This window comes from Balaenoptera musculus, chromosome 10 (assembly GCF_009873245.2).
Source record: "Balaenoptera musculus isolate JJ_BM4_2016_0621 chromosome 10, mBalMus1.pri.v3, whole genome shotgun sequence".
Lineage (NCBI taxonomy): Eukaryota > Metazoa > Chordata > Mammalia > Artiodactyla > Balaenopteridae > Balaenoptera > Balaenoptera musculus.
In genome coordinates this window covers 41,671,864-41,697,825 of record NC_045794.1, presented here as the reverse complement: position 1 = coordinate 41,697,825, position 25,962 = coordinate 41,671,864, and the positions used below count along the sequence as shown (strand labels likewise).

Here is a 25,962-nt window from a genome sequence, read left to right as displayed (position 1 = left end):
CATTAATTTTAGTTCGAAAAGTCTTCTCATCTTTTCTATATCTTAGATACCATGCTGAAGATATGATATGAAACAAATGAACTAAAAAAACCCATACTATATTCATATTGAGGCAGTGCAAAATGACAGAAATTATCTAAAAATGATAGTAAAAAACAAAACCCAAAAATCATCCTGCAATATACTCTATAGAGACAGCATGATATGGCAGGAAGACCATGAATATTAAATTCACATATCCCGGGAACTGAAACCTGGCTCTACCACACACTAGGTGAGGGAATTTCAGCAGCAAATTAACATTTCTGAGCCACAATTTTTTCTTACTTGTAAAAATGGGCAACATTCACTGATAGCTCCCTAAGTGATCCTCAAGGACTGTAGAAAATTGGAGAGTCAATAATGATACCTAGAATTTGGGTGGTATCATCAACTAAAGTAGCAGATGAAATAAGTAGGTTTGAGGGGAGAAAATGAATTCAATTTTGAATACACTGAGTTACCTATGGGAAGTCCAGATAGAGATGCCTGGCAAGACACTGAATATTTAAGGAGTGCTCTAGGCTGGAGATACAGATTCAAGAGTAGTGAGAGAATGGATGAGATCAGCCAGGGAGAATCTGCCAAATGAGAGGAACACAGGCCAAGGACTGAACCCGTGGGAACGTCAACACTTAAAGGAAAGGTGGAAGAAATGAAGGAAAGAGAAGGAACGGTCCGAGATGTAAAGAGAATTAGGCCAAGGAAGTGAAGAACTGCAGGAATCAGGGAGTAATAAACAGTGTCAAATACAGCAGAGAGGTTCAGTGAGATAAGAACTGAAAAAATGTCCATTAGATCTGGCAATTTGAGATCCTGGAGGATCTTATATTGAGAATGCCAACAGAGCGGGGAGGATGCAGAGTCAGGCTGCAAGGATGGAGGAGTGGGTGGGAGATGTGTAGGTGGTGAGGGTGGCAACGGCTACTCTTTAAAAGCTTCAATGGCATGAGAAGAGAGATTTTACCTGCTGGAGATATGGGGTCAAGTGTGGGTTCATTAAGATGGGAGAGGCTTTTAGTATGTTTATAGGGTGAGGGGAAGAACCACTGTGAAAGGGAAAGATAGAAAGTACAGAAAAGAGAGGGGATGACTGAGAGAGGGAAGTGCTAGAGAAGGTTGGGAGGCATGGACGGGCTCAAAGGCACAGGGAGAGGGATTGACATTGAGCAGCAGATGGGTTGGGTACCTTATCCTCTGAAATGGGAGGAATATTTTATTCAAACTTCATTCCATAGGCCAAACTTTGTAGACTCACAAAGTGTCTGGAACAGGAGTGCCTCTTCAGAGCAGGTATCAAAAATTTTGCTAGAATCAGTTGACAGAAAATGCCATATAATGGGGAAATTCTAATCTTGAATTGTGTCAAATAGGGTTATATATAAAGAATTTACAACTCATGTGAATTTGGAATCAATCAGTAAGAGAAGCATTCCCTGTATAATGACATCACAGTCTTACTCTCTTTTCCTAAGAAGGGATTTAAAATATGGCTACTTATAGTGAGAAGATGATCAATATCACTGTAATCTTGAGAATCCTCCAACATTTATATGGTCATTATTAAATATCCCATTCAACAGGTTAATTCTTTTTTTTAAAAATTAAATTTATTTATTTATTTTAAATTTTTGGCTGCGTTGGGTCTTTGTTGCTGCACGTGGGCTTTCTCTAGTTGCGGTGAGCGGGGGCTACTCTTCGTTGCGGTGCACGGGCTTCTCATTGCAGTGGCTTCTCTTGTTGCAGAGCACAGGCTCTAGGCATGCAGGCTTCAGTAGTTGTGGCACATGGGCTCAGTAGCTATGGCACACAGGCTTAGTTGCTCCGCGGCATGTGGGATCCTCCTGGACCAGGGCTCGAACCCGTGTCCCCTGCATTGTCAGGCGGATTCTTAACCACTGTGCCACCAGGGAATTCCCCAACAGGTTAATTCTTGATAGAATAAAAAGATTTCATAAACTACACCCTGGAGAAACCATCAGAGATTAATTCCTAAAATTACCAGTCAGCGTAATGTTATGGCTCAGGTGATTAGCTAATAATACACACACAAGAATTCAGGTAAAAGTTGTCTCTTATAAGCTATGTGGCTCAGAACCTTGGAACTGCAAATTAGGACTTGTACAAGGACTAGAGAAGACCTGAGGTTCTTTTCTGGGGAAAATGCTAGGTTTATCTACAGGTGCCCCTGTAGCTCACACTAATGTTGAAATGTATTGAACTCCTGCCTATGTAAAAATCTAAGATTGGCAAACTCAGTGGAGTGACAATACTGGCTTTTAAACAGCTCAGAATATCTGTGGTATGGGTCCTTTTAAAGATTATAATTTAGTACTTGCTAAAAGCGTATTTAAGACACTGAATGTTTAAGAGAGCATGTAGCCTTTGACTCTCCTGCATTCTCTAAGTTTGGGTCTCTGTACCAAGTTAGAGCACCACAACCTTTAAGGTACCTGGACTATATTAAATTCATTAATGTACCTATTGTTATCTGTAATAACTTTATTTCTTTACTTGTCTATTATCTGTCTCCCCAACAAAAACTAACTTCCAGGGCTTCCCTGGTGGTGCAGTGGTTGAGAATCTGCCTACCAATGCAGGGGACACGGGTTCGAGCCGTGGTCTGGGAAGATCCCACATGCCGCGGAGCAACTAGGCCCGTGAGCCACAACTACTGAGCCTGCGCGTCTGGAGCCTGTGCTCCGCAACAAGAGAGGCCGCGATAATGAGAGGCCCGCGCACCGTGATGAAGAGTGGCCCCCACTTGCCGCAACTAGAGAAAGCCCTCGCACAGAAACGAAGACCCAACACAGCCATAAATAAATAAATAAATAAATAAATAAATAAATAAATAAATCCAAAAGTTTAAAAAAAAAAAAAAAAACTAACTTCCAGGAGTAGTATATAGAGCTTGCCTGCTTTGTTCCCAAGGGTATGGAACAGAACGTGGGTATAAAGAAAACACTCAATAACAATTGATCAAATTATCAAATGAAGGACTGAATGCTCAGCTCTTTCCTTAAGCTTCTACAATCAATCACAAATTCCTATCAATTTATCTCTGCATCACTTCTGACTTCACCTATTCCCCTTACTTTTCACTTCCACCACCACAGTTCAGACCCTCACTACTTCATAGCCGGTCGCTCTGTCCCAGTTCTCTTTCCCTCTGGTTTATCCTACACATCACTGCCACATTCATCTCCTCAAAACACAACTTTGATCACATATCCTTACTCCCATTCAAAAGCCTTCAGTAGGGCTTCCCTGGTGGCGCAGTGGTTGAGAATCCGCCTGCCAATGCAGGGGACACGGGTTCGAGCCCTGGTCTGGGAAGATCCCACATGCCGCGGAGCAACTAAGCCCAGGCGCCACAACTACTGAGCCTGCACGCTAGAGCCCACGAGCCACAGCTACTGAAGCCCGCGTGCCTACAGCCTGTGCTCCGCAACAAGAGAAGCCACCGCAATGAGAAGCCCGCGCACTGCAATGAAGAGTAGCCCCCGCTCGCCACAACTAGAGAAAAGCCTGCGCGCAACAACGAAGACCTAACGCAGCCAAAAATAAATAAATAAATAAATTTATTAAAAAAAAAAAAAAGGCTTCAGTAGTTTTCTATTGCTTACCAAGTGAAGACCAGACTTCTCAGTCTAACACTGTAAGTCCTCCATGACTTGGCTCCAGCACTCCCTTCTGAGACTTATCACCCAACTCCCCAAATTCCAATCAAATTAGACGATTTAGCTTTCTCGTACATTGTCCTATGCCCTTGTTTCTGAGCCTTTGTTTATATTGTTCTTTCTGCCTAGAAATGTTTCAGTCTATCCCTCTTTTCTAAAATCCAAATATTATGCCTACTATGAAGTAAGAAGGCCCTTTCTGAGGCCCCCTCGTCAAAAGTGATACCACCCTACACACTACCATGTTATAAGCTATGTAAGGGTCAAAAATGGACTTTATTAATCTGTGTTTCCCCCAAAAGAGCCCAATACCCACAAGGTCTCACACATAGGAAGTACTCAAGAAGTATCTGTTGAATAAATAGATCATATTTTATATGAGACAACCCAAACTGGTATATACCCCACGTCAGCTTCTCTCATTTCCTTTATAGTCGGTTAATACAGGGAGGGTAACACAACTCCCACAGAAGAGAAGGAAGCAAAACACTTAATAAAGGTAGACATGACAAAACAATTTAGAATATTCAGGAAATAACATCCTTTGTATAATAAAGACTTGATACCAATAAATCAAGAAGGGCACTAGGTAGAGGCTATTACCTAATGGTCTTTGATAAAGTCCCTGATAATTCTAAGGTTCTACAAGAGGAGAGTTAAGACTGGTGGCACTTACCAACTAGTAATTCAGCCATCCGAAAATCCCCTAAAATGTCAGGAAACCCATTTCTTGATCTAATTCCTCAGCCCCTAAAGGAAACTAATTCTTCAGGAAAGGAAAAGATATATTGATAATCAGTCTTTTTCCCCCTGGAGTTCCATTCATTTTGGTAGATGGGAAAACTTTTCATTAGGAAAAAAAAATCATAATGTCACCTTTCATGTTCAAAGCACTTAGAAAACTACATAGTGTTTCCACAGGCATTATCTCATAAGAGTGACTCATTCATTCAACAAATATGGATTGAACACTTACTATAGGGCACGCACTGCTCCAGCTAATGAGCATACAAGAGAATGAACAATAAACAAATAAATATATGCTAGGTGTATAATGGAGAAAAATGAAGGAGGTCTAGCACAATAGGCTGTTTTGTTTTGTATAGTGTAGGCAAGATATAATCTTCACAACAACACTGTAGAATAGGTGGGATATTAGCTATTAGCATAATCTTAATTTTCTATACGAGGGAGACTGAGATGCTGAATGGTTAAGTGACATGCCCAAGATCATCTAGAATTAGGTGGAAATGGGATCAGAAATAAGGTTTCCCGGGCTTCCCTGGTGGCGCAGTGGTTGAGAGTCTGCCTGCCAATGCAGGGGACACGGGTTCGAGCCCTGGTCTGGGAGGATCCCACATGCCGCGGAGCAACTAGGCCCGTGAGCCACAATTACTGAGCCTGCGCGTCTGGAGCCCGTGCTCCGTAACAAGAGAGGCTGCGATAGTGAGAGGCCCGCGCACCACGATGAAGAGTGGCCCCCGCTTGCCACAACTAGAAGAAAGCCCTCGCACAGAAATGAAGACCCAACACAGCCATAAATAAATAAATAAATTAAAAAAAAAAAAAAAAAATAAGGTTTCCCAACTCCTGGTCTATTGCTAAGGCTATAAAAGAGGAATCTGATTTAAGATTGTTTAATTAAATTCCTTTTCCTCTAGATAATGATACTTGGAGAATGGAAAAGAACCCCATACCACACACTTCCTTAACCCACCACCCTGAGAATGGCCTTCCTCCCATTCACCCACAAGCATTTGCCTCAATTTGATTTGGTGAATGAAACAATGGAAACATTTTGTTTTTTTATATTGTTGCAAAACGGTTTTTTTAAACAAAATAAAATGTCTAGTTTTAAAACATCTAGTTTTCACTCAAAACAGAAAGCAGCATCTAGGCCTATTGTGCAACAACAGGCAATTCAACACTTGATTAGCAATACTTCAAATCACACCTAATGAACATAAACTCTCCTTTAACAGCCTGTCTCCACTCTGCACACCTGTTGAAGGTGTGTGACACTAGATTCAGCAAGGATTTTCTGCCAGGAGCTCATGGGCATGCATGCATGCAGCGCCTATGTGTGTGTGTGTGTGTGTGTGTGTGTGACTTAAGAGTTCTTCATTTGAGGAAGCTGATGGCATTAATATTAGGGAGGTAAGGAAAAAACTGTAAACATTGCTGGGAACAGGGTGCCCTGCCATACCTAACCTGAGTTACAGCTAAAACCCACTTCTTAGGGCTGGGATCTTAATGTATTATAGAAATTCAGGAGGAGGAATCCGTTCCAATGTAAACCATCAAGTTAGACTATAAGGAAGAAGAGGCCTCATGGCTATAGGCCTAGACAAATGGGTAGAGCGTCGAAAGGTGAAGTTAAAGGATAGAGTACATTCCAGAAGAATGGGATGGAGACCAGAAGGCAGGCGACACCAGGGAAACAGAATAGTTTGCAACAGCTAAAACATAATATGTGATAGGCATAACATGTGAAATACAATTAGAAAGATATAGACATAAGCGCAACTCTTACCTTGCATATATTGTAGATAAGGAAATTTGAAGCCCAGAGAATTTAAGTGATTTGGCCAAGGGCAGACAAGAGGCAATGGTAGAACTAAAATGAGGTTTTTCTATTCCCAGTTAGGTGCTCTTTTCACTATATCATTCTGCTGGTAGGCTGGGGGGTTGGCGGGGGCTAAGAAATAATCTTCCTTTAAAAAGCAAAAATATGTGAAGAGGTTAAGTAAATTCCCTCCAAGTTACATGTCCAGCTGAACAGTGGTAGCAGTATTGATACTGAGCCCATGTCTCTGGAACAAGTTGTCTAGGCTGCTAGACTACTCAGAGCTCCTTCACTTGAGAAGGTAAAATACTGGAGCTAACACAAATGCCATCCTTTCCCCCAGAAGCACTGCATTTCTTAGGACCCATCCTAACAAGGGTTATTAAACCACAGGCATTATCAGGGATGTGAATGAAAAAGCAGGTTTTTTTCTCTCTCCGTATCTGCATGCCTCACTTCAGAAGAACTGAGCCAACCGAGGCTGAGGATCAATCAATGAAAAATTAGAAAAGTGGAAAACTAGAAATATGTTGTAACAAACTGAGAGTTAGGTGTTCGCAAATACTTTTGACAAAGCATTTCACCTTATTAAATTTAGAAAATGAGGAGGCTGAACTAGATGATGTCTAAGGCTACCATATTCTAATTTTCTTTGATTCTAGGTTGACTCCAATTTGCAGGAAAGGACAGACGTGAAAACTTGAAGGTAAAACGAACTTTGGGAAACCATATGTAATTTTTTAATACAATAGGTATGTGCCCAATTTAAAGGAACATAATCAATCCTGTAATTTGGATTTTTGTTTATAGGGCTTTCTTATGAGAGGGCATATCCACTGAACAAAAAGGACACCAATACCAATTATTGGTTTTAAGAAACAGGAAAAAGGGTAGGAGCCAACTCTGAAGGCCTTCTTTCAACTTAATCCACTGACTTTCTTGCTGCCCCACTTAAGACAGTTCTTAGGACTAAACACGGCCATTTAAAATTCAACAAGTTGTTATTAAGCATTGGAGAGTATATTTTGTAGTAAAGATAGAAAGACACTTCGAGCAATAGAGAAGAAGTCCTTGATTTGATTTACCAAAAAGCATGTGGAAGGGGAGAAATGAACCGAGAATTTACCCTGATAAAACTTAAGATTCCATAGCATGAAAGAAGGGAAAACAAATAACAAAATTAAGACTTCAGTTGGCTTAAGAAAATAGCAGAAAGAAAACCAAGAGCAAAGGCCTTCAGGACAGTTCAAGTTCCTAAAATACCTATTTGTTTTTGCTTGTACATATACAGTATAAAGAAACTCTGGAAGATACTACTAACAATGGTTACCTGTGGCAGAGAGGCAGGAAGTGTGGGCTGATGAGAGAGAGGTGTAAAGGGGAGACTTTTTACTCAATATCTTTTTTACTGAATACCTTTTCTTGAATTTTTAACCATGTAAATATATTACCTATTTTAAAAATTAAATAAATTAAAAAGTTTAAATGTCCTGGAAATTCAATTATTTTCAGGTGACACTCGAAAAACAAGAAAGCCAAAGAATGGAGACGTTCGAACAAAGTACCAAGAGGCAAGGAAAATGTTGTAGCACTGGGCGTTCTGAGACAATCCAAAGAGAGGATGATCTGGATTGTTCCAGGGACCATCTGGGAAAGTCAGGTGAAATGCAATATGGACACCACCAAGAAGCTTACGAGAGCTCAAACCAGCACCAGCTGGTACAATGGTGTCTTGAAAATGTGATACACATGTTTTATGACCCTGTGTCCCTGGACAGTGTGAAATCCGCAATGGGATGAAACCAGAACTTTACTAACAGAGAACTAGTTTTCTTTTACCCTCTAAAATAAAGAGAGAAGGAAATGAGAAACCAGTTTCTATGAGAGTCACAAAAATGATCAATCAGGTAGAAAACGAGACCTATGGGGAAAAAGTAGAGAAACCCACTTGTACCATTAAGCAAAGAAAAGAAATTCTACTTTGCAAGAATTATTTAAGGCAGCCCTTGAAAACCAAATGGAAGGGAATGTCCTCTTAAAGTCCTTCCTACTCTCAGGATATTTCGATATGTGGGTTGATTCCCAGCGTGCTTCCTTGTAGGGGAGACCTCGCTAATTTGGCCCAGTGAAAGGCCTAGTTAGTAAGACGTATTAGTAATGCCAGTGAATATATGCAAGTGAACTTGAACAAGCACATTATTTTTAATCAATTGAAAAACACTTTATTTAAAAATACAAATAATACCTTGAAGTGCTACTAATGTTCTTTCTTGTCATAGGTGTTCGTTTGCTTTTAATAATCATTAAGCTAAGCATTTATGTTTTATGAATTTTTCTGCATGGTGGTATATTTCAGTTTTTTTTTAAAAAAAAGAATTTAAAGAATACAATTAAAGTTATCCTCTCCACAAACTATTTACCCTTGTGGTGAGGCCAAAGGCTGAAGTCAGATTTTCTATCATGAAGAGCCGGTCCCCTATTGGAGTGCCATCAACATCTGGCCTACCCAAAAAAGAGTACCCATTAGGGCCAGAGACCACTCTCTTTGGATCCTCACTCCCGAGCTAGGAGCACTGAAATCTAAGGCATTGGGAATGGAAAGAGGCTGTCTATAAGGCAAGAACCAGGGAAAAAGGCATGCAAAGGAAAACTAGGCTCTGACAATGAATAGCTCTCTACATTTTTCATATATTAGTCAGGTTTAACAAAAGGAAGTTTAATTTGCATCTGAGTTAGAAAAACAAATAGTTCAAATAAAAGCAAAGAGGTTTCAGGCACCTGAAAGGCCAGAGTCCAAAGGGCTTTACCTATCTGCTTATTGCCATAAGAGTATTTTCTGAAAAAGTTATACCAGTTGGCCAAACTTATCTAAAAAGGCACGACCTAAACTCTGTGTTTTGTTATTTCTTTTTACCTCTACTAAGACTAAGGATGCAAGGGTAGGAAAGAGGAGGGAAATATATCTTAAAATATTTCAAAATTTTACAATCAATGAAATATTTTTTTAAAAACAGCACAAGATTCCATGTTCCCTTATTCACTAACCCAGAAAGTTAAAACCTTGTCTCCTTCCTCACCCACCTACCCCCATTCAGCAAAGGCCCAGATTAAATAGTTAGATTTTTAAAAAAAGGATAAGTAAGTGAGGAAATCAATGACAGTTTATGGAAACTTACTTAGCCCCAGAATTTGATATTTGAAAAAGTCCTTAGAAGTCTCGTCCAACTTCTCAATTTCTACATGAGAAATCTAGGCCCAGAGAGGTGAAATGACTTGCTAAAGGACATGAACTAGTTTTGAGAATATTTTTTTCTTTATCTACTACTTTCTTTTCCCATGAACTATTTGTGGTAGCTTGAAAAATACACATACTAAAGAAGGAAACTATAAATAATAAACATGGTGAATTATGGTAGAGTGGGGATTTCTTACTTCTAGTCTACTTTTCTTTATATCATATCATGTTTTGTTCCTTAAACATTCTAAATTTCCCAGTGGAAGTTACAGGCTACTGATTCTACTTTTTCCTATTACGTAGCTGTTCTGAGCTGCAACAGAAGCACATGGGTAAAGGGCCATTTTATGTAGACAACATCTTAACTAGTTTTGCCATTCAGACCTAAGATGCCTCCACAACTATAGCTAAATCAAGAGATCTGTTCGCCTCAAGTCTTACTTCTGTCCCATTATTAAGACAAACAGAAATTTCTTCCATTACTGAAAGACTAAAAGGCAATTTAGTTAACGGCAGTTTATAAGACAGTTTTGTTAATAAAGGTAGTTCAGTTAAGCTTTATATTTGTAAATATATAATTACACAAAGCCTTTTCACCCTTCATCTGGAAACACCTATGGATTTAATTCTTTAAATGACATCTGTCAAATGGGGGATCCCTAAAATGGTATCTGATGTCAGTCTTCAGTATTCAATGGCTAATTACTTGGCCATTGGATTAACTGCGGGTTCTGCTTCTTTACTTGTTGCCTAGTTTCAAAAGATAATCGTGAGAAAGAAACCCAAGGTTTGGTCAAACATTTGTTAGGGAAATTTGAAACTCTTGGCGAAATGAAGATTGGTATTTCTCTCACTCATGCTTCTTACTAGCAGGAATAACAGAATTGACTCTATGTAAGAATCAGTGCTCGCTGAACCCAGATAACTGTGTAACAGGGCTACAGATCTGGTCTCCTCATTGGCCCAGTTTGGTTTACTCTATTCTATTCCTGTCCCCAAAGGCTACGATCTAATGTCACAAAGGGGGCTAGGTAAGCAGACAAAGCCATCATCTCCATTATATTAACAACAGGCTCCGTTGATGCTGGAATAATAACATCGTCTTTATATTTAAAGATAGAATTCTGAATGGGTGAGCAAGAGTCTACAGGGCTGTGCCATCTCTCACTATGCCATCTTTCTTGTACTCTATTAAACAGTCCCATTTCATGTATGTCCCCCCCTTTTGTTCATCAATCTTTTTCTACTGTCAAATTAGAAAAAGGAGCCAAAAACAGAAGTCTTATTAACAGATTGAAAAGTGCCAAGACCCATAAATGACCCTTAGCAGCAATTAAACCAAAGAAAGAATCGCCGTAAACTGGAACAGAAACAAAAGGCTAACTACTTATCCAAACTCGGGCAAAGACACAGCTCTTTCTCCCCATCTCCCCTCCGCCTGTTAGGAAAGGGGCATCTGAAGCTGCTGCTCCTCCTCCTCCAACTCACTTTCTGCGTCAAATAGTACGGGTCAAAGTCCTCCAGGGGAACCGCAACCAGGCCTTGGGGGATGTCCCCATAGATGAAAGGCAAACTCTTCCCCGCTTCCAGGTCACTGTTTGGCTTGGGCTTGCTGTCCTCGTCATCTTCCCGATGACTGCCATCGGCCTTTGGCGGTTTCTTGAGCTTGCTCTCAGCAATGCGCCTCTCAATGTTGGCCAGTGACTCAGGGGTGAAAGGCTTGAAACTATCAGGGCCTGGTGGTGCGAGCAGCCGCGCTGCCATCTTCTCATCCTGCAGCAGCTTCGTTAGTTATGCTGCGTCCAGGACAGGTCAGCTCTGGAAGAAACGGCAACACAGACAGCATTAATCCATCGCTGCTCTAAAAAGAGGCCAGACCAAACCATCTCACCCTCAACCTTTATTCACAACCTTCGCAACATAGAGTTGCTTCCATGACATGGTTATTTTTCTCTTCAGAAAGTCTGTGGCATGGATGGACGAGGCAATGTCCATAACCACCCCTCAGGGGAATGAGCAGCCAAGGAGATCAAAACATGGGAGTCTCCTGAATTGCTAGTTTTTATTATTGACTTAGATGCAGCTCACAGTTAGTAACCACATACAGCTACAAAGATACATTCCATACCCTCTACGCTTAGTGAAATGAGTCAGACAAAGACAAATACTCTGTGATATCACTTACATGTGGAATCTAAAAAATACAGCAAAAACTAGTGAATATAACAAAAAAGAAGCAGACAAAAATACAGAGAACAAACTAGTGGTTACCAGTGGGGAAAGGGAAGGAGGAGAGGGGCAATAAAGGGATTAAGAGGTACTAACTATTAGGTATAAAATAGGCTACAAGGATATATTGTACAACATGGGGAATATAGCCAGTATTTTATAATAACTATAAATGGAATATAACCTTTAAAAATTGTGAATCACTATATTGTACACCTGTAACTTATATAATATTGTATAGCAACGATACTTCAATAAAAAATAAAGTGATTTTCTTATAGACAACATTAAAAATATATATATTTTATACCCTCGAGTAATTTCTATTCTAAATGAATAAGGTACGTTTAACATGACCGAGAGGCACCTATTAGCTTTGGAATCCTTATATGCTCAAGTCATCTTCCTTTCCTAGAACTCTGCTCCCTAAAGAAACACTCTTTTTCCAAGGACAACACAAGGGTAAACTGTCACTCTTTTCAAATTTCAGTTTCTGAAAACACTAAACCCTTCAAAACCTTGGAGGCACAAAAATATAGATAGAAATGCTTCCATTTGCTTTGGCTCTTCTGTTTCAAGTTCTTCTTCAATTCACCAAGGTTTGTAAAACCCATCCGGTATAAACGTCCAGAAGTACCTGCTCTGATGACCAAGCTCATGCCAGGGACAAACACAAAGCGCTTTCCTTCATGGAGAGGGCAGATATTGCTCTACGTACCTCCCACTCAGCAACAGGAAAAGCAAATGGGAGAGGAATCTTAGAGACCTTCCTCTGATGCACCAGCCCTGCAGCACTGCAGGGTGAACGACAGCAGAAAGGCCCCTGAGCGGGGCTCACGCCAGAAGGACAGGAAGTGAGAACTGAATCACAAACCAAATCCCTTTCTAAACAGAGAAACTGAAGTAGTGCCATACTAGAGCCAAAGACTTCTAAGCATGGTGTTTGAAAAGCCCATTTTCATTTATGTTTATACAGAGTCCTAGGTTATTGAAATACACACCTTGGAACAGGGGGCTCCCTAATGTCAAAGCAATGTGAGTCTCCCCAGGAAAGCTTTAGGGCTTCACTGGCAGTTCATCTGGTGCTCGTGGTGCTGCTTCTTCCTTTTGTTTTCTGAGCTTCACAAAGACAATCTGGGAAATTTTTTTAAAGGCTAAAAACAGTTCTTTCCCTCCTACTTAGCCCTCAGGGTCCACTCCAAGGCAAGCATCCAGAAAACTTGAGGCTCCTTAAGAGACCAGTAGTAGAGTTAACGCTCAGTAATTTGGGAGCGAAATACCCAAGGGCTCTTTTCATAAATACACCCGCAGAGAGCCCAGATTTTTCCAGTGGTGGTGACGGCTGCGAAAGGCAGTGTGTGGTATCCACGTGGGCTGATCAGCTCGCTCGGTTACAGCCTGGCACTGACGAGGCCAGAACCACAAGTCAGCTCCAAGCTGCACGCACACAAAACACCATTCCTCAGACCATGGGGTCGAAGAAATCCTTTTCATGTATGAAGCATGCGATTCTAGAGCTGCGAGGGATTTTATAGATCCAGTCCATTTCATTTTAAGAATTAGGAAACTTGGAATCTGAAGAGATGAGGCAACGTACCCAAGGTCACAGGGCCAGGAAAAAACACACAAAGAGCTCTGACTCCCCCAACTCATACTTCTTTTATTCTGACAAATATCAGTTACCCCTCTGCCTGTCCCAGCCTGACTCCCACTACTCCCCAACGGGAACAGTCTGGTTCAAGTAAATCGCACGCAAATGCCAATGGTTTTACTGATCTAAGACTTTACTTCCATTGTTTCCCCCAAACCTAAAATTCCTTTCCTCTTATCAGTCCCTGAATTGCCTCCCATAAATCCCTACTCCTCCGAAGAATCTTCCCATCAGCTCCAGCCCTTACTAATTATTTTCCCCTTGTGAACTCCTACAGCTTTATCGTGATCTCTTAGCTAGTATTTATCACATACTTGCTATGTTTCAGGTATTGTTCCAAGCACCTTGCTTGTATTAACTCATTTAATCTCCAGAACAACCTATGAGGTAGACATTATTATTATCCCCTTTTAACAGATGAGGAAAAAGAGGCAGAGTCCTAACGGAGCTTGGCCAAAGTTACACAGCTAGAAAATGGCAAAGTCAGGGTTCAAGACATCTTATTCACACTTGCCTTGGCTCTCAGTCATTGTCCAACTGCACCACATAAATCCCTAGGGGCATGAGTGGTGCCTTAAACTTCTTTTGTATTCTTCTCACAGAGAATATGATTATGCCTGGAACCCATAATTGGTCCAAGTACTTGGGACTCCTTGGTTCCCACAGCCACACTCATCCTCAACCCTGGGTCACCCTCTGGGTCACCCTACTTAGAGGACAGAGAATACTGCAAGAGGAAGTCACTGCAGATGCTGACAAATTCTTGTAACCTGACTGTACACACCTGGGCTCTTCATAGGTAAAGCCATCCTAGGCTAAGCCCTCTGCCTTTGTCTCTGCCTTTGTTTCCTCCTGCCTTCTCCAAGACCAGGTTCCCTCAAAGATCATGGGTCTCCATCACATTCTCAATCTTTACTTTTCCCCTCCTACTTCTGTATTTTCTCCCTTTACATCTTCACACCACCCCCCCACCCCCGCCCGCCACTCTCTCTTCATTTGGCTTAAGCGATCCTGGTTCTCTTCTGATATCCTGGTTCTATCCTGGTTCTTCCCCTACCACCTTTTTCTTCTCTAAGCGCTGGTTTTCTGCAATCTCTCTGCATCACTCCTTCTTTTAGGGATCTCATCTACTCAAAATAATCTGTATGTGGGTGATTTTCAGATTTCTGTCACAGCCCTGATTGCTCTTCTGAGCCCCACAACTGCCTGTCACCACTTCACAATTAAAGCATTTAAAACCACTCATCTTTTTACTTCCAAGACGGAGTCCTCCACTTGGCTTTCTTAATCCTGTGATCGGGACCATCATTTTTCCAGCCATCTAGCGTGGACCTTCAGTCACCTTTGCCCTGTCATCCTTTGCTGTCCTTGTCCAACCAGTCACCAGCCTCACTAATTCTTCTTCCTTCAGAGTTTCCATTTTCAACCTAATTCAGGTCCTACTGCAATAGTCTCCCACCTGTGGACCAGTCCTCAGCCCACCAGGCACATCTCCAAAGATCCGTTTCCCTAAAAAATATGCTTCCATTATGTCATTTTCCTCCCTCGAAGCTACTGGAGTTACAGAACAGAATCCAAACTTCTGCCATTTCACTGCCATTCAAGGCTTTCTACAACCTTACACTTCTCAGATATTCATCTACAACCTTATACTTCACAAACATTCTTTTCTACTGCTTCCCTGCAAGAACATCTACTCTGGCGACTGGTTTTTGTTTTAATTTTCTAGTATTTTTTTAAAGGTAGAACAATAAAGTGTATACAAATCTTAAGTGCACAGATTAGTTTGTAATATGTATACACCTGTGTAACCACCACTTAGATCAAGATACAGAAGATATGTTTCCAGCACCCCAGATGGCTCTCTTGAGCTCCCCCATCAAAGACCACCACAACCATCCCTGCCCAGCAAAAGCTATTCTGACATCTATCACCACAGATTAGTTTGGCCTTAGCAGAAGATAAAATATACTCTTCAAAATCTGGCTTCTTTCATTCAACATTATTTCTGTGAAATTCATCTCTATTGTGTGTGTAGCAGTAGTTCATTCTTTTTATTGCTCTGTGGTATTCCATGTATGAACATACAATTTATTTACCCATTCTACTTTGCTGGACATTTAGGTTGATTATAGTTTCAGGCTATTATGAATGAAAGCTGCTAAGTACCTTTTTGTGCATGCCTGTTGGTGGCCATATGTGCTCTTCTCTTTTCAGCATATAGACAGGAGTGGAATGCTGGGCTCACAGCATGCGTTTATTTAGCCTTAGTGATACTTCTACCAGCAAGATAAGAGCGTTCCAGTTACTCCACATCCTCACCAACACTTGGAAATGACAGCCCTCTTAAGTTTTACCCATTCTAGTGAGCATATATACAGTGAGAGCTCATGGTTTTTACATAATTTACTGAGGTGGAATTAACCATTTTAAAGCGAACAACTCAGTGGCAATGAGTACATTCACAACATACTGCAACTACCACCTCTATCTAGTTCCAAAACATTTCCATCACTCCAAAGTTAAACCCTTTACCCATTAATCAGTTTCTCTCCATTCCTCTCCCCTGCACCCACCTGACCCCAAGCCTCCCTACCCCCCAGCTCCTGGCACCCATCAGGCTGTGTTGTGTCTTTATAATCTATTGATTGATCTATTCCAGAAATTCATATAAATGGAATCATACAGTATGTAACCTTTCATGTTTGGCTTCTTTCATCCTCATTGTAGCATGTATCAGTTCTTCACTCCTTTCTATGGATGAATAACGTTTCAATATATGTCTGTATCATAATCTATTTATTCATCCATCCACTGAGGAACAACTGAGGGGGGAGGTCTTTCCACTTCTTGGCTATTGTCAACAGTACATGCACATGTACTTATTTTAGTTCATCCCTGGTTTTTTTTGATGTGGACCATTTCTTTTTTTTTTTTTTTAATAAATTTATTTATGGCTGCAGTGGGTCTTCGTTGCTGCGCACGGGCTTTCTGTAGTTGCAGCGAGCGGGGGCTACTCTTTTTTTTTTTTTTTTAATAAGTATTTTAATTTATTTATTTATTTTTGGCTGTGTTGGGTCTTCGTTTCTGTGTGAGGGCTTTCTCTAGTTGCGGCGAGCGGGGGCCACTCTTCATCGCGGTGCGCGGGCCTCTCACTATCGCGGCTTCTCTTGTTGCGGAGCACAGGCTCCAGACGCACACGCTCAGTAGTTGTGGCTCACGGGCCTAGTTGCTCCGCGGCATGTGGGATCTTCCCAGACCAGGGCTCGAACCCGTGTCCCCTGCATTGGCAGGCAGAGTCTCAACCACTGCGCCACCAGCGAAGCCCGCGGGGGCTACTCTTCATTGCGGTGCACGGGCTTCTCGTTGCGGTGGCTTCTCTTGTTGCAGAGCACAGGCTCTAGGCATGCGGGCTTCAGTAGTTGTGGCTCGCAGGCTGTAGAGCGCAGGCTCAGTAGTTGTGGCGCACGGGCTGAGTTGCTCCACGGCACGTGGGATCTTCCCAGGCCAGGGCTCGAACCCGTGTCCCCTGCGTTGGCAGGCAGGTTCTCAACCACTGCACCACCAGGGAGGCCCTGATGTGGACCATTTCTAAAGTCTTTATTGAACTTGCCACAACACTGCCTCTATTCTATGTCTTGGCTCTTCGGCCGCGAGGCATGTGGGACCCCAGCTCCCCGACCAGGTATCCAACCCCTCACCCCCTGCATTGGAAGGCAAAGTCCCAACCACTGGACCGCCAGGGAAGTCCCTTAGTCCCTGTTTTTATTTCTTTTAAGTATACACGTAGGAGTGGAACTGCAGGGTCACATGGTAACTCTAAGCTTTATTTTTGGAGGAAATGCCAAATTGTTTTTCCACAGAGGCTAAACCACTTTGCACTCTCACCAGCAATATAAGCAAGGTTCCAATTTCTTTACATCTTAGCCAACACATATTTTCCTTTCATTATTATTTTTTTTAACAGCCATCTTAGTGGGTGTGAAGTGGTATCTCACTGTGGTTTTGATTTGCATTTTTCTAATGACTAATTATGTTGAGCATTTTTCCATGTGTTCGTTAGCTCACTGGAGTTTTAATTTGCTTTTCTCTGACGACACTGAGCACCTTTTCATATGTTTATTGCCCATTTAGAAATCCTCCTTTGTGGAATGCCAGTTTAAATCTTTGCCCACTTTTTTCTAGAGTCATCTGCATTTTCTTATTGATTTGTGGGAGTTCTTTGCACATTCCCCATACAAGTCTTTTGTCAGATATATTTCAAATATTTTTCTCCTTTTTACTTTCTTAATGGTGTCTTTTGATAAAAAGTAGTTCTTAATTTTACTGAAATCCAATCCATCAATCTTCCCTTTCATGTTTTTTGTTGTTGTTGTTATAAGAAATCTTTGTTTATCCCAAAGTCATGCAGCTATTAGCCTAAATTTTCTTCTAGAAGCTTTTTTGTTTTACCTTTCTTATTTAGACTTCATATAATCTGGAACTGATTTTTGAATATTGTGTGAGATAGAGGTCAAGGTTCATTTTTTTTTCTACATGGGTCTCCAACTGACCCAGCATCACTTAATATACGGTCACCGTTGTTTTCGTTGACTCCTAAGCACACTTTCATTTTCTTATTTTAAATCTCCTGAAGTCTTTCTTTCCTTCTCATCTAAATTCCATTCATCTCTAAAACCAGCTTAAATTCCTCCTCCTTCTGAGGACTAAAAATAAATATAAACTTTTTAGATTTAGAAGGAATTTAGAGACCATCTAGTCCAACTTTCCTTAACTTTACAGATAAGAAAATTTAACAGTAAGTTAAGTAAGAGAGGCTGAGTTGTCTAACTGCTAATCGGTGACAGATGCAGAGCTAGGGCACAGGTCTCTTGGCCTCCAATATAATGCTTTTTCACTATGCCACACAGTCTCTTAGGCAATGCACCTCATCCATCATAACAATAAATGTGACTTTTAGCCCTGAGAATTCTGAAAGAGATTGAACCAGACTCAAAGTTGGGAGAAATCCATGATTAGGGCTCCCTTCTGTTGGTCACCCAGGAATATTAAGACCTTAAAATGTCAATTGTGGCTTGAACACACACAAATAAAGATGACTCTAAATTAAGGAAAAGGGGGTGGAAGAGGGAAAGAAAACGGGCATTGGAGTGAGGTTATGATGGAGATGAAGGAAGAGAAGTCATCTAGGAGGAGTTGTTAAGGGAAACACTACAGGCAGGGGTACACAAAAAACGTTAGGAGGAGGATCAAATAGCAAGTAGTATTAAAAACTTGTCTCAGACTTAAAAAAGAACAAATTGGAGGACTCATATTTTCTGATATCAAAAATTACTACAAAGATACACTAACCAAAGCAGTGTGGTACTGGCATAAAGACAGACATATAGACCAATGGAATACATTAGAGAGCCTAGAAACAAATCCTCACATATACAGTCAAATGATTTTCAAAAAGGGTGCCAAGGCCATTCAATGGGGGAAAGAACAGTCTTCAACAAATAGCGCTGGGAAAATCGGATACCCAATGTGAAAGAATGAAGTTGGACTCTCACCTTATTATACCGTATACAAAAATTAACTCAAAATGGATCAAATATCTAAATGTAAGAGATAAAATTATAAAATTCTTAGAAGAAAATATAGGGGAAAAACTTCACGAAATTGGATTTGGCAATGATTTCTTGCATATGACACCAAAAGCACAGAAATAAAAGAAAAAATAGATATATTGCACATCACCAAAATTTAAAACTTTTCTGCATCAAAGGACACTATCAAGAGAGTGAAAAGGCAACCCGCAGAATGAGAGAAAATATTTGCAAATCATGTATTTCATAAGGGATTAATACTCAGAATATATAAAGAATTCCTACAACAACAAAAACAACAACAAAAAACCTAATTTAAAAAATGGTCAGGACTTCCTGGGTGGTGCAGTGGTTAAGAATCCGCCTGCCGATGCAGGGGACACGGGTTCGAGCCCTGGTCCGGGAAGATCCCACATGCCGCGGAGCAACTAAGCCCGTGTGCCACAACTACTGAGCCTGCGCTCTAGAGCCCACGAGCCACAGCTACTGAGGCCGCGTGCCACAACTACTGAAGCCCGAGCACCTAGAGCCCGTGCTCTGCAACAAAGAGAAGCCACCACAATGAGAAGTCCACGCACCGCAAATGAAGAGTAGCCCCCACTTGCTGCAACTTGAGAAAGCCTGCGGGCAGCAACGAAGACCCAATGCAGCCATAAATAAATAAACAAATAAATAAATAAATAAATTTAAAAATAAATAAATAAAAAATGGTCAAAGGACTTGAATAGACATTCTCCAAAGAAGATATACAAATGGCCAATAACCACATATAAAGATGCTCAACATCACTAATCATTAGGGAAATGGAAATCAAAACCCCAATGAGACACCACTTCACACTCGTTAGGATGGCTATTATAAAATGAAACAAAACAAAATAACAACTGTTGGAGAATGTGGAGAAATTGGAACTCTTGTGCTGCTATGGAAAACAGTATGGCGCTTCCTCAAAAAATTAAACACAGAATTGCCATAAGATTCAGCAATCCCACTTTTAGGTACATACCCAAAAGAACTGGAAGCAGGGACTCAAACAGATATTTGTACACCCATGTTCACAGCAGCATTATTCACAATAGCGAAAAGGTGGAATCAACACAAATATCAACGGACAGATGAATGGATAAATAAAATGTGCTATATACATACAATGGAATATTATTCAGCCTTAAAAGGGAAGGAAATTCTGACATATGCTACAACATGGATGAACCTTGAAGACATTATGCTAAGTGAAATAAACCAGACACAAAAGGACAAATATTGTATGATTCCACTTATATGCGGTACCTATAGTCAAATGCATAGAGACAGAAAGTAGAACAGTGGTTGCCAGGAGCTGGGGGAAAGGAGCAATGGGGGAGTTATTGTTTAATGGGTACAGAGTTTCAGTTTGGGATGATGAAAAAGTTCTGGAGATGGATAGTAGTGATGGTTGTACAACAATGTGAATGTACTCAATACCACTGAATTGTACACTTAAATGGTTAAAAAGGAAAATTTTATATTATGTATATTTTACCACAATTTATTTAAAGAGGAAAAAAACTGAAGCATTGACTGTGTCCCTACTATATGCCAGAAACTGTACTCATTATTATTAGCTCCTTGCCTTCAGGGACCTTTAAAGTCTTCTGGGGGTAGAAGACAAATAAACAGGCAAAGTACAGTATGATAAATCCAGTAAAGTAAAATGGGCTTCTACAGACAGATACAAGCAAGACACCTAATCAGGGAGATCAGGGAAGGTTTCCTGAAGAAAGTGACATCTTAGCTAAAGCCTGAAGCTGGTGAAGTACCAGATGGCAGGAAAATGGATAGAGCTTTGCAGGAAGAAAATATAGCATATACAAAAGACCACAGACAAGGGAGATCAAGCCCCTTAGGTACTGCAAACAGTTCAGTGTAAGTGGTCTTTAGAAAATTAACTAACAGGTAAACAGGTGCCACATCAGGGGGGCAAAGTCATTATCATGGCAAGTGGTTTTGATTTTATCCTGAAGGCAATAAGGAGATACTGAAGGTCTGGATGACTTGATCAAAGTTACACTTTTAGGAAGATTATTCTGGCTACAGTGTAAAGAATGAGGCAGGCAGTGAGGAGATGAGGTCGGGGAGAACAAGATCAGAGAGAAGATGACCAGGTAAGAAGACTGTTGTAGCAGCAATTCAGCTGAGAGAAAATGACGGCCTGAACCAGGTAGCAGCAATAGGGATGATGTACAGAACGGGATGTCGACTAACTGAAGTGGGAGGTAAGGTAGACGGAAAATCGAGAAAGAGGCCCGGATCTTTGCTGTGGGCAATGGATGCAAGGTAGTAAAATTCAGAGACAGGGAATAAGATGTGACGCACAGCTCTGGGGTTTACGGTTATGACTTCACTTTTGAGTTGCTCTGGTACATCCAAATGGAGATTCTGAATAGGCAGTAGACATGTGGTCCTGAAGTTCAAGGGAAAGACTTAACGACAAGAACTAAAAGGAGAGAAGCAGCTTTGTATAGAACTACAGCTAGACTCTGAGGACTGCCAGCCAGTCTCTGCATGTTGATATATAGCTCATTTGGAATTAGCCAGAGGAGCAGCAGTGCTCTGGGAGGAAGGTGGGCGGCTCTTATCACAGGAGAAGAGAGAAATGCAGCCAGATGGATAGAGTTTACACTGTCCCCACTCCCCGGGCCCCTCCTTCCTCCAGTGACAACTAGATTCTAGGCTGCCAATTTTCTACTTTGTCACTTACAGATTTCATTTTGGAAAATCATATAACAGTTCTAGAAACTGAAATAAAAACAATTTTGTCAAATCTTAATTTTACTCATTTGAAACATTAAAAATTGCTGTCCTAAGCCTCTCTCGATAACATCGAAATCTGGCTCTCCCTCCTACAAGATGTTATGGCCCATCCTCACCCTGGTGAATGTCAGCACCTGTGCTAACTGACAGCTGTCCTGTGCATTCTTCTGTCTCACTGGCTTTCCACCTCATGAGGCCACTTCAAAGTTTGTTCTTCTTAAGCCTCACACCCACCAAACTTTTCCAAAGCTGAGCTATTTGCCTCTGATTCTCAATAACTGGTCTCTTCTTAATCCTCTGAGATAGGCACTCTTGGTTGATTTACATCTGTCTTCTTGCAGATACCCTTTGAAAGATCTGTTTATAGAATATTTTGAAAGAGGCCTAATATGGATATAAATGTAAGATTAACCATGATAAGTAAGTAACTCTATCCGGAGGTACGTGTGAAGCACTTACACTTTGAGTACTGGAATATTTTGATCTAAAAATGCTTTTAAGTGAAGTCAAAACCAATGATTATAATGATTTTAAATGGATCTAAAAGCTTCTCTGAGCAGGTCCCATCAGCCCAAAATGAAGATAGGTTTCCACCTTGTCTATGTATCCATACAACTATCAAGCCTAGTCTTCTATCTGCTACTCAACATACAGCCCAATCAAGAGGTCATTAGACTTCCATCTCCCTGGCCCTGCAGACACTACAAGTCACATTTTCCCTCAATTTTATCACCTATCCCCCATCACCAATTTTCTTTTTTTCAAATTTAACTGGCTTTCGATGCTCCTCTTATTTCTTCCACAAGGTACAGGAGACTTTCCCCTTTCTATCCCTTTGTAGGCTCTGGTTGTTCCCCCACCCTCCCATCTACTGTCATTCTCTTCACTAGTCTCCTGATTCAAGTTACGATGCAAACAATTTTTCTTGCCTATTGCTTTATAACTGAAAAGGGTTTCATTTTTGTGATCTGTGGTTCTCTACTTCTTTCTGCCTCAATTCCAACATGCACATTAGATTTTACCCTCAATTTCCTATGCATTTCTTTCAAAGTAACATTGAGATTCCCCTCTCACCTATGTGGTCCCTTCCTCCCATCCCAACGCAACCCCACGCAATTGTCTAAAGAGACAGCAGATGTTGTCTTATTTTCCTCTATATTGTCTCCATGTATTCCAGAGAGCTAAACTACTGACATATGCTTGACACTGAGAAAAGAAATGTCAATTCATAGGTGTTCCCACTCTAAGGGAAGACCAAAATGTTTAGGAAGCCATATTTTATCTCAAGTATCTAAGACAGGCTTCTAGGTACTACTCTAGAGCCTGGATGAGAAACTCTCACCTTATACCGTCTCCCATAAGCATTTATTGGGCATGGTGGGAACAGGAAAATCCCTCCATATGAAGGAACATGTTGGGAGTGGAGGAAGGAAGTAGCTGTACACACAAAAACATTATAAAATTCCTAATTATAACTGAGGAAATCAACAAATCTCAAGTTTGATGTTGCTTTTTCCTTTACAATTATATACAGTTAATCAGCTTAAGTCCAATGAATATGTGATTTGGACTCATATATATATGATTCACTGCTCTGACCAAAAATCCAACGGTTTTTTTTTTTTGTTTTTTTTTTAAACATCTTTATTGAAGTATAATTGCCTTACAATGGTGTGTTAGCTTCTGCTTTATAACAAAGTGAATCAGTTATACATATACAATATGTTCCCATATCTCTTCCCTCTTGCATCTCCCTCCCTCCCACCCTCCCCATCCCACCCCTCTAGGTGGTCACAAAGCACCGAGCTGATCTCCCTGTGCTATGCGGCTGCTTCCCACTAACTATCTATTTTACATTTGGTAGTGTATATATGTCCATGACACTCTCTCACCCTGTCACATCTCACCCCACCCCCTCCCCATATCCTCAAGTCCATTCTCTAGTAGGTCTGTGTCTTTATTCCCATAATCCAACGGTTTTAAGCTTTGCCTCTACTATATAATGACTGTGAGACCTACTAATACGACAAAGAAAGCACAGGGTTAATATGGTGTCTAACATGCAGAAAGGGCACAGTAAATATTAGCTCTTAATACCATCTGTATCACCAGTTTAATTTTTTCCATTCCACACAACCTTCATAAAATAAATAAAAATCCAAAACAATTTCTGCAAATCACTGCATAAATCCTGCTGAACAAAGATGCCATCACTGTGGAAATTCATTTGTGGTGGGCAGTCAGTGAACGAAACATTATCTATAATGTTCACTTCTCAGTTGATACAAAAAGAATCTAAATGTGGGTATAAATGGTAGTTAAGGGGTATCAATATATCATGTGTACAAAAGACAAATGTAGCCAAGTTGTAGATATTCTCTACTACATTACAGACTACATACAGCCAGAGGCACACTTGCCAAGCTCAAGTGAGGAATGCAGATGATTTCACTCTTAGCAGAGAAAGAGATGGTGGAAATGCTTGCTGGACTTATCTTTCACAACTGAGGATGAAGGTATGGACTACAATCATATCAATAACATCACAGGGTTATATTACTTTCATCTGCATATACCCTTTTTCATTGCACATAGAATTCAGAACTTAAGTCACAAGATTTCACAGCTAGCTTTAACTTTGCCATCTTCAAAATATGGTGTTTGACTATAATGAGGATTACAAGGTTTCTGTTTTCCACCATTGGTAAGACCCCAGCCCATATGCATCTAAAAAGCTTGACAATTTGCAATCAAAATAATGGTTGTGGACAGCTGACATCACCTATGCCATAGAGATTTATTTTTTACATTAAAACATCAGATCAAGATCTCTACTACACCCCCCAAAGAGATACAATCCTAGGCCATGCTTAAGAAACTGATGTTGTAATTCAGATATTGTCACTGACCAGCTGTATGGCCTTTAATAAATCAATTCACCTACCCAAGCCTTGGTCTTATTTATAAAAGGAGGGAGGTGAGTGAAATGATTTATAGAGCCAGATCTATATTATGGAGGTTCCATAATATTATGGAATTTGCCCAAGGTCAGCTAAATGACCTTGGGCAAATTCCATAATATTATGGAACCTCCATTTCCTCATTTGAGGGTTAAATGAGATGATGCATGTGAAGTAGGTCTCAATAAATAAATGATAATCATAATACTACCAATAATAATAGTTAATATGGAGTATTTACTACATGCTCTAGGCACAGCTCTAAGAGTTTTTATTATAATTCTTTTGATCCTTCCTACAACCCTGTGAGGTAGGTATAATTACCATCCCATATTACTTGTGAGAAAACTGAAGCACAGAGAGATTAAGTAATTTACCCAAGATCACAGAGTGGTATTCAAACCCAAGTTGTTTGGCTCCAGGGTCTGTGTTCTTCATCATTTCACTAAACTACTTCTTGTTATCAGCACTCTTTCCCTTTCTCTGAACCTCTTCTAAGATCCCTTTCAGCTCTGCTTCCAGAAAAATAGACTAATTAGCTACCCTGGACTCCGACAGGCTAAGCAAAGTTGGCTTCTCTGAGAGAATTACAAAGTTTCTAAATGTATAGAGGCTTACATCAGAAAGAATTGTGTCCGGATTCAATACCTATCATCAAATAATTATGCGTTGAATAAAGGAATGAACACAGAGGCTAAAAAGAAGTCAAGTACCATTTGGTTGATCCTTACGATAACCGTGACCAAGAATTCATTCATTCAATAAGCACTTCTTAGGTGTCTACTATATGGCAGGCACTGGCAAGCTTATAACTTAGAAAACTGATATCAGAACACATTCTCCTAAGTCATTATTTGGCAGTCATGTTGTAAAGTAGATTCCTGTACTGGATAGTAGAAAGTTGGATGAAAACTTTAAAGCTTTTTTGTTTTTCAAATGAAATCTCAGATGAAATGTCAATATATAACATACACAAAAGCATCTCTGCTCTGGTTGAAGCAGGGAGTGAGCCTGAAGTCCACCTCGCTCTGCCCATGTCACCCCAAAGACATTCCTGCAGAGTGTCAGGATGGCTCTGAAAGTATTACACAAAACAATTATTGGGTCTCTTTGAACTCCAGAATTCAGCGGACACCTCTTATAGCAACGGATTGTGATTGTTTACTAATAAAGTTCACTTGATATGGACATGCAGAAATATATGAATGTGGTTATGTG

The 25,962-nt window shown here is 40.5% G+C and overlaps 1 protein-coding gene across 1 annotated transcript in view; it reads right to left on the bottom strand.

Moving 5' to 3' along the window:
* SCN8A (sodium voltage-gated channel alpha subunit 8) overlaps positions 1-25,962 on the bottom strand; it is a 184,693-nt gene that overhangs the window by 106,746 nt on the left and 51,985 nt on the right. The window contains 1 exon segment of the mRNA XM_036866860.1: positions 11,009-11,338. Coding sequence (XP_036722755.1) covers positions 11,009-11,284 — 276 coding nt within the window. The 5' untranslated portion in view covers positions 11,285-11,338.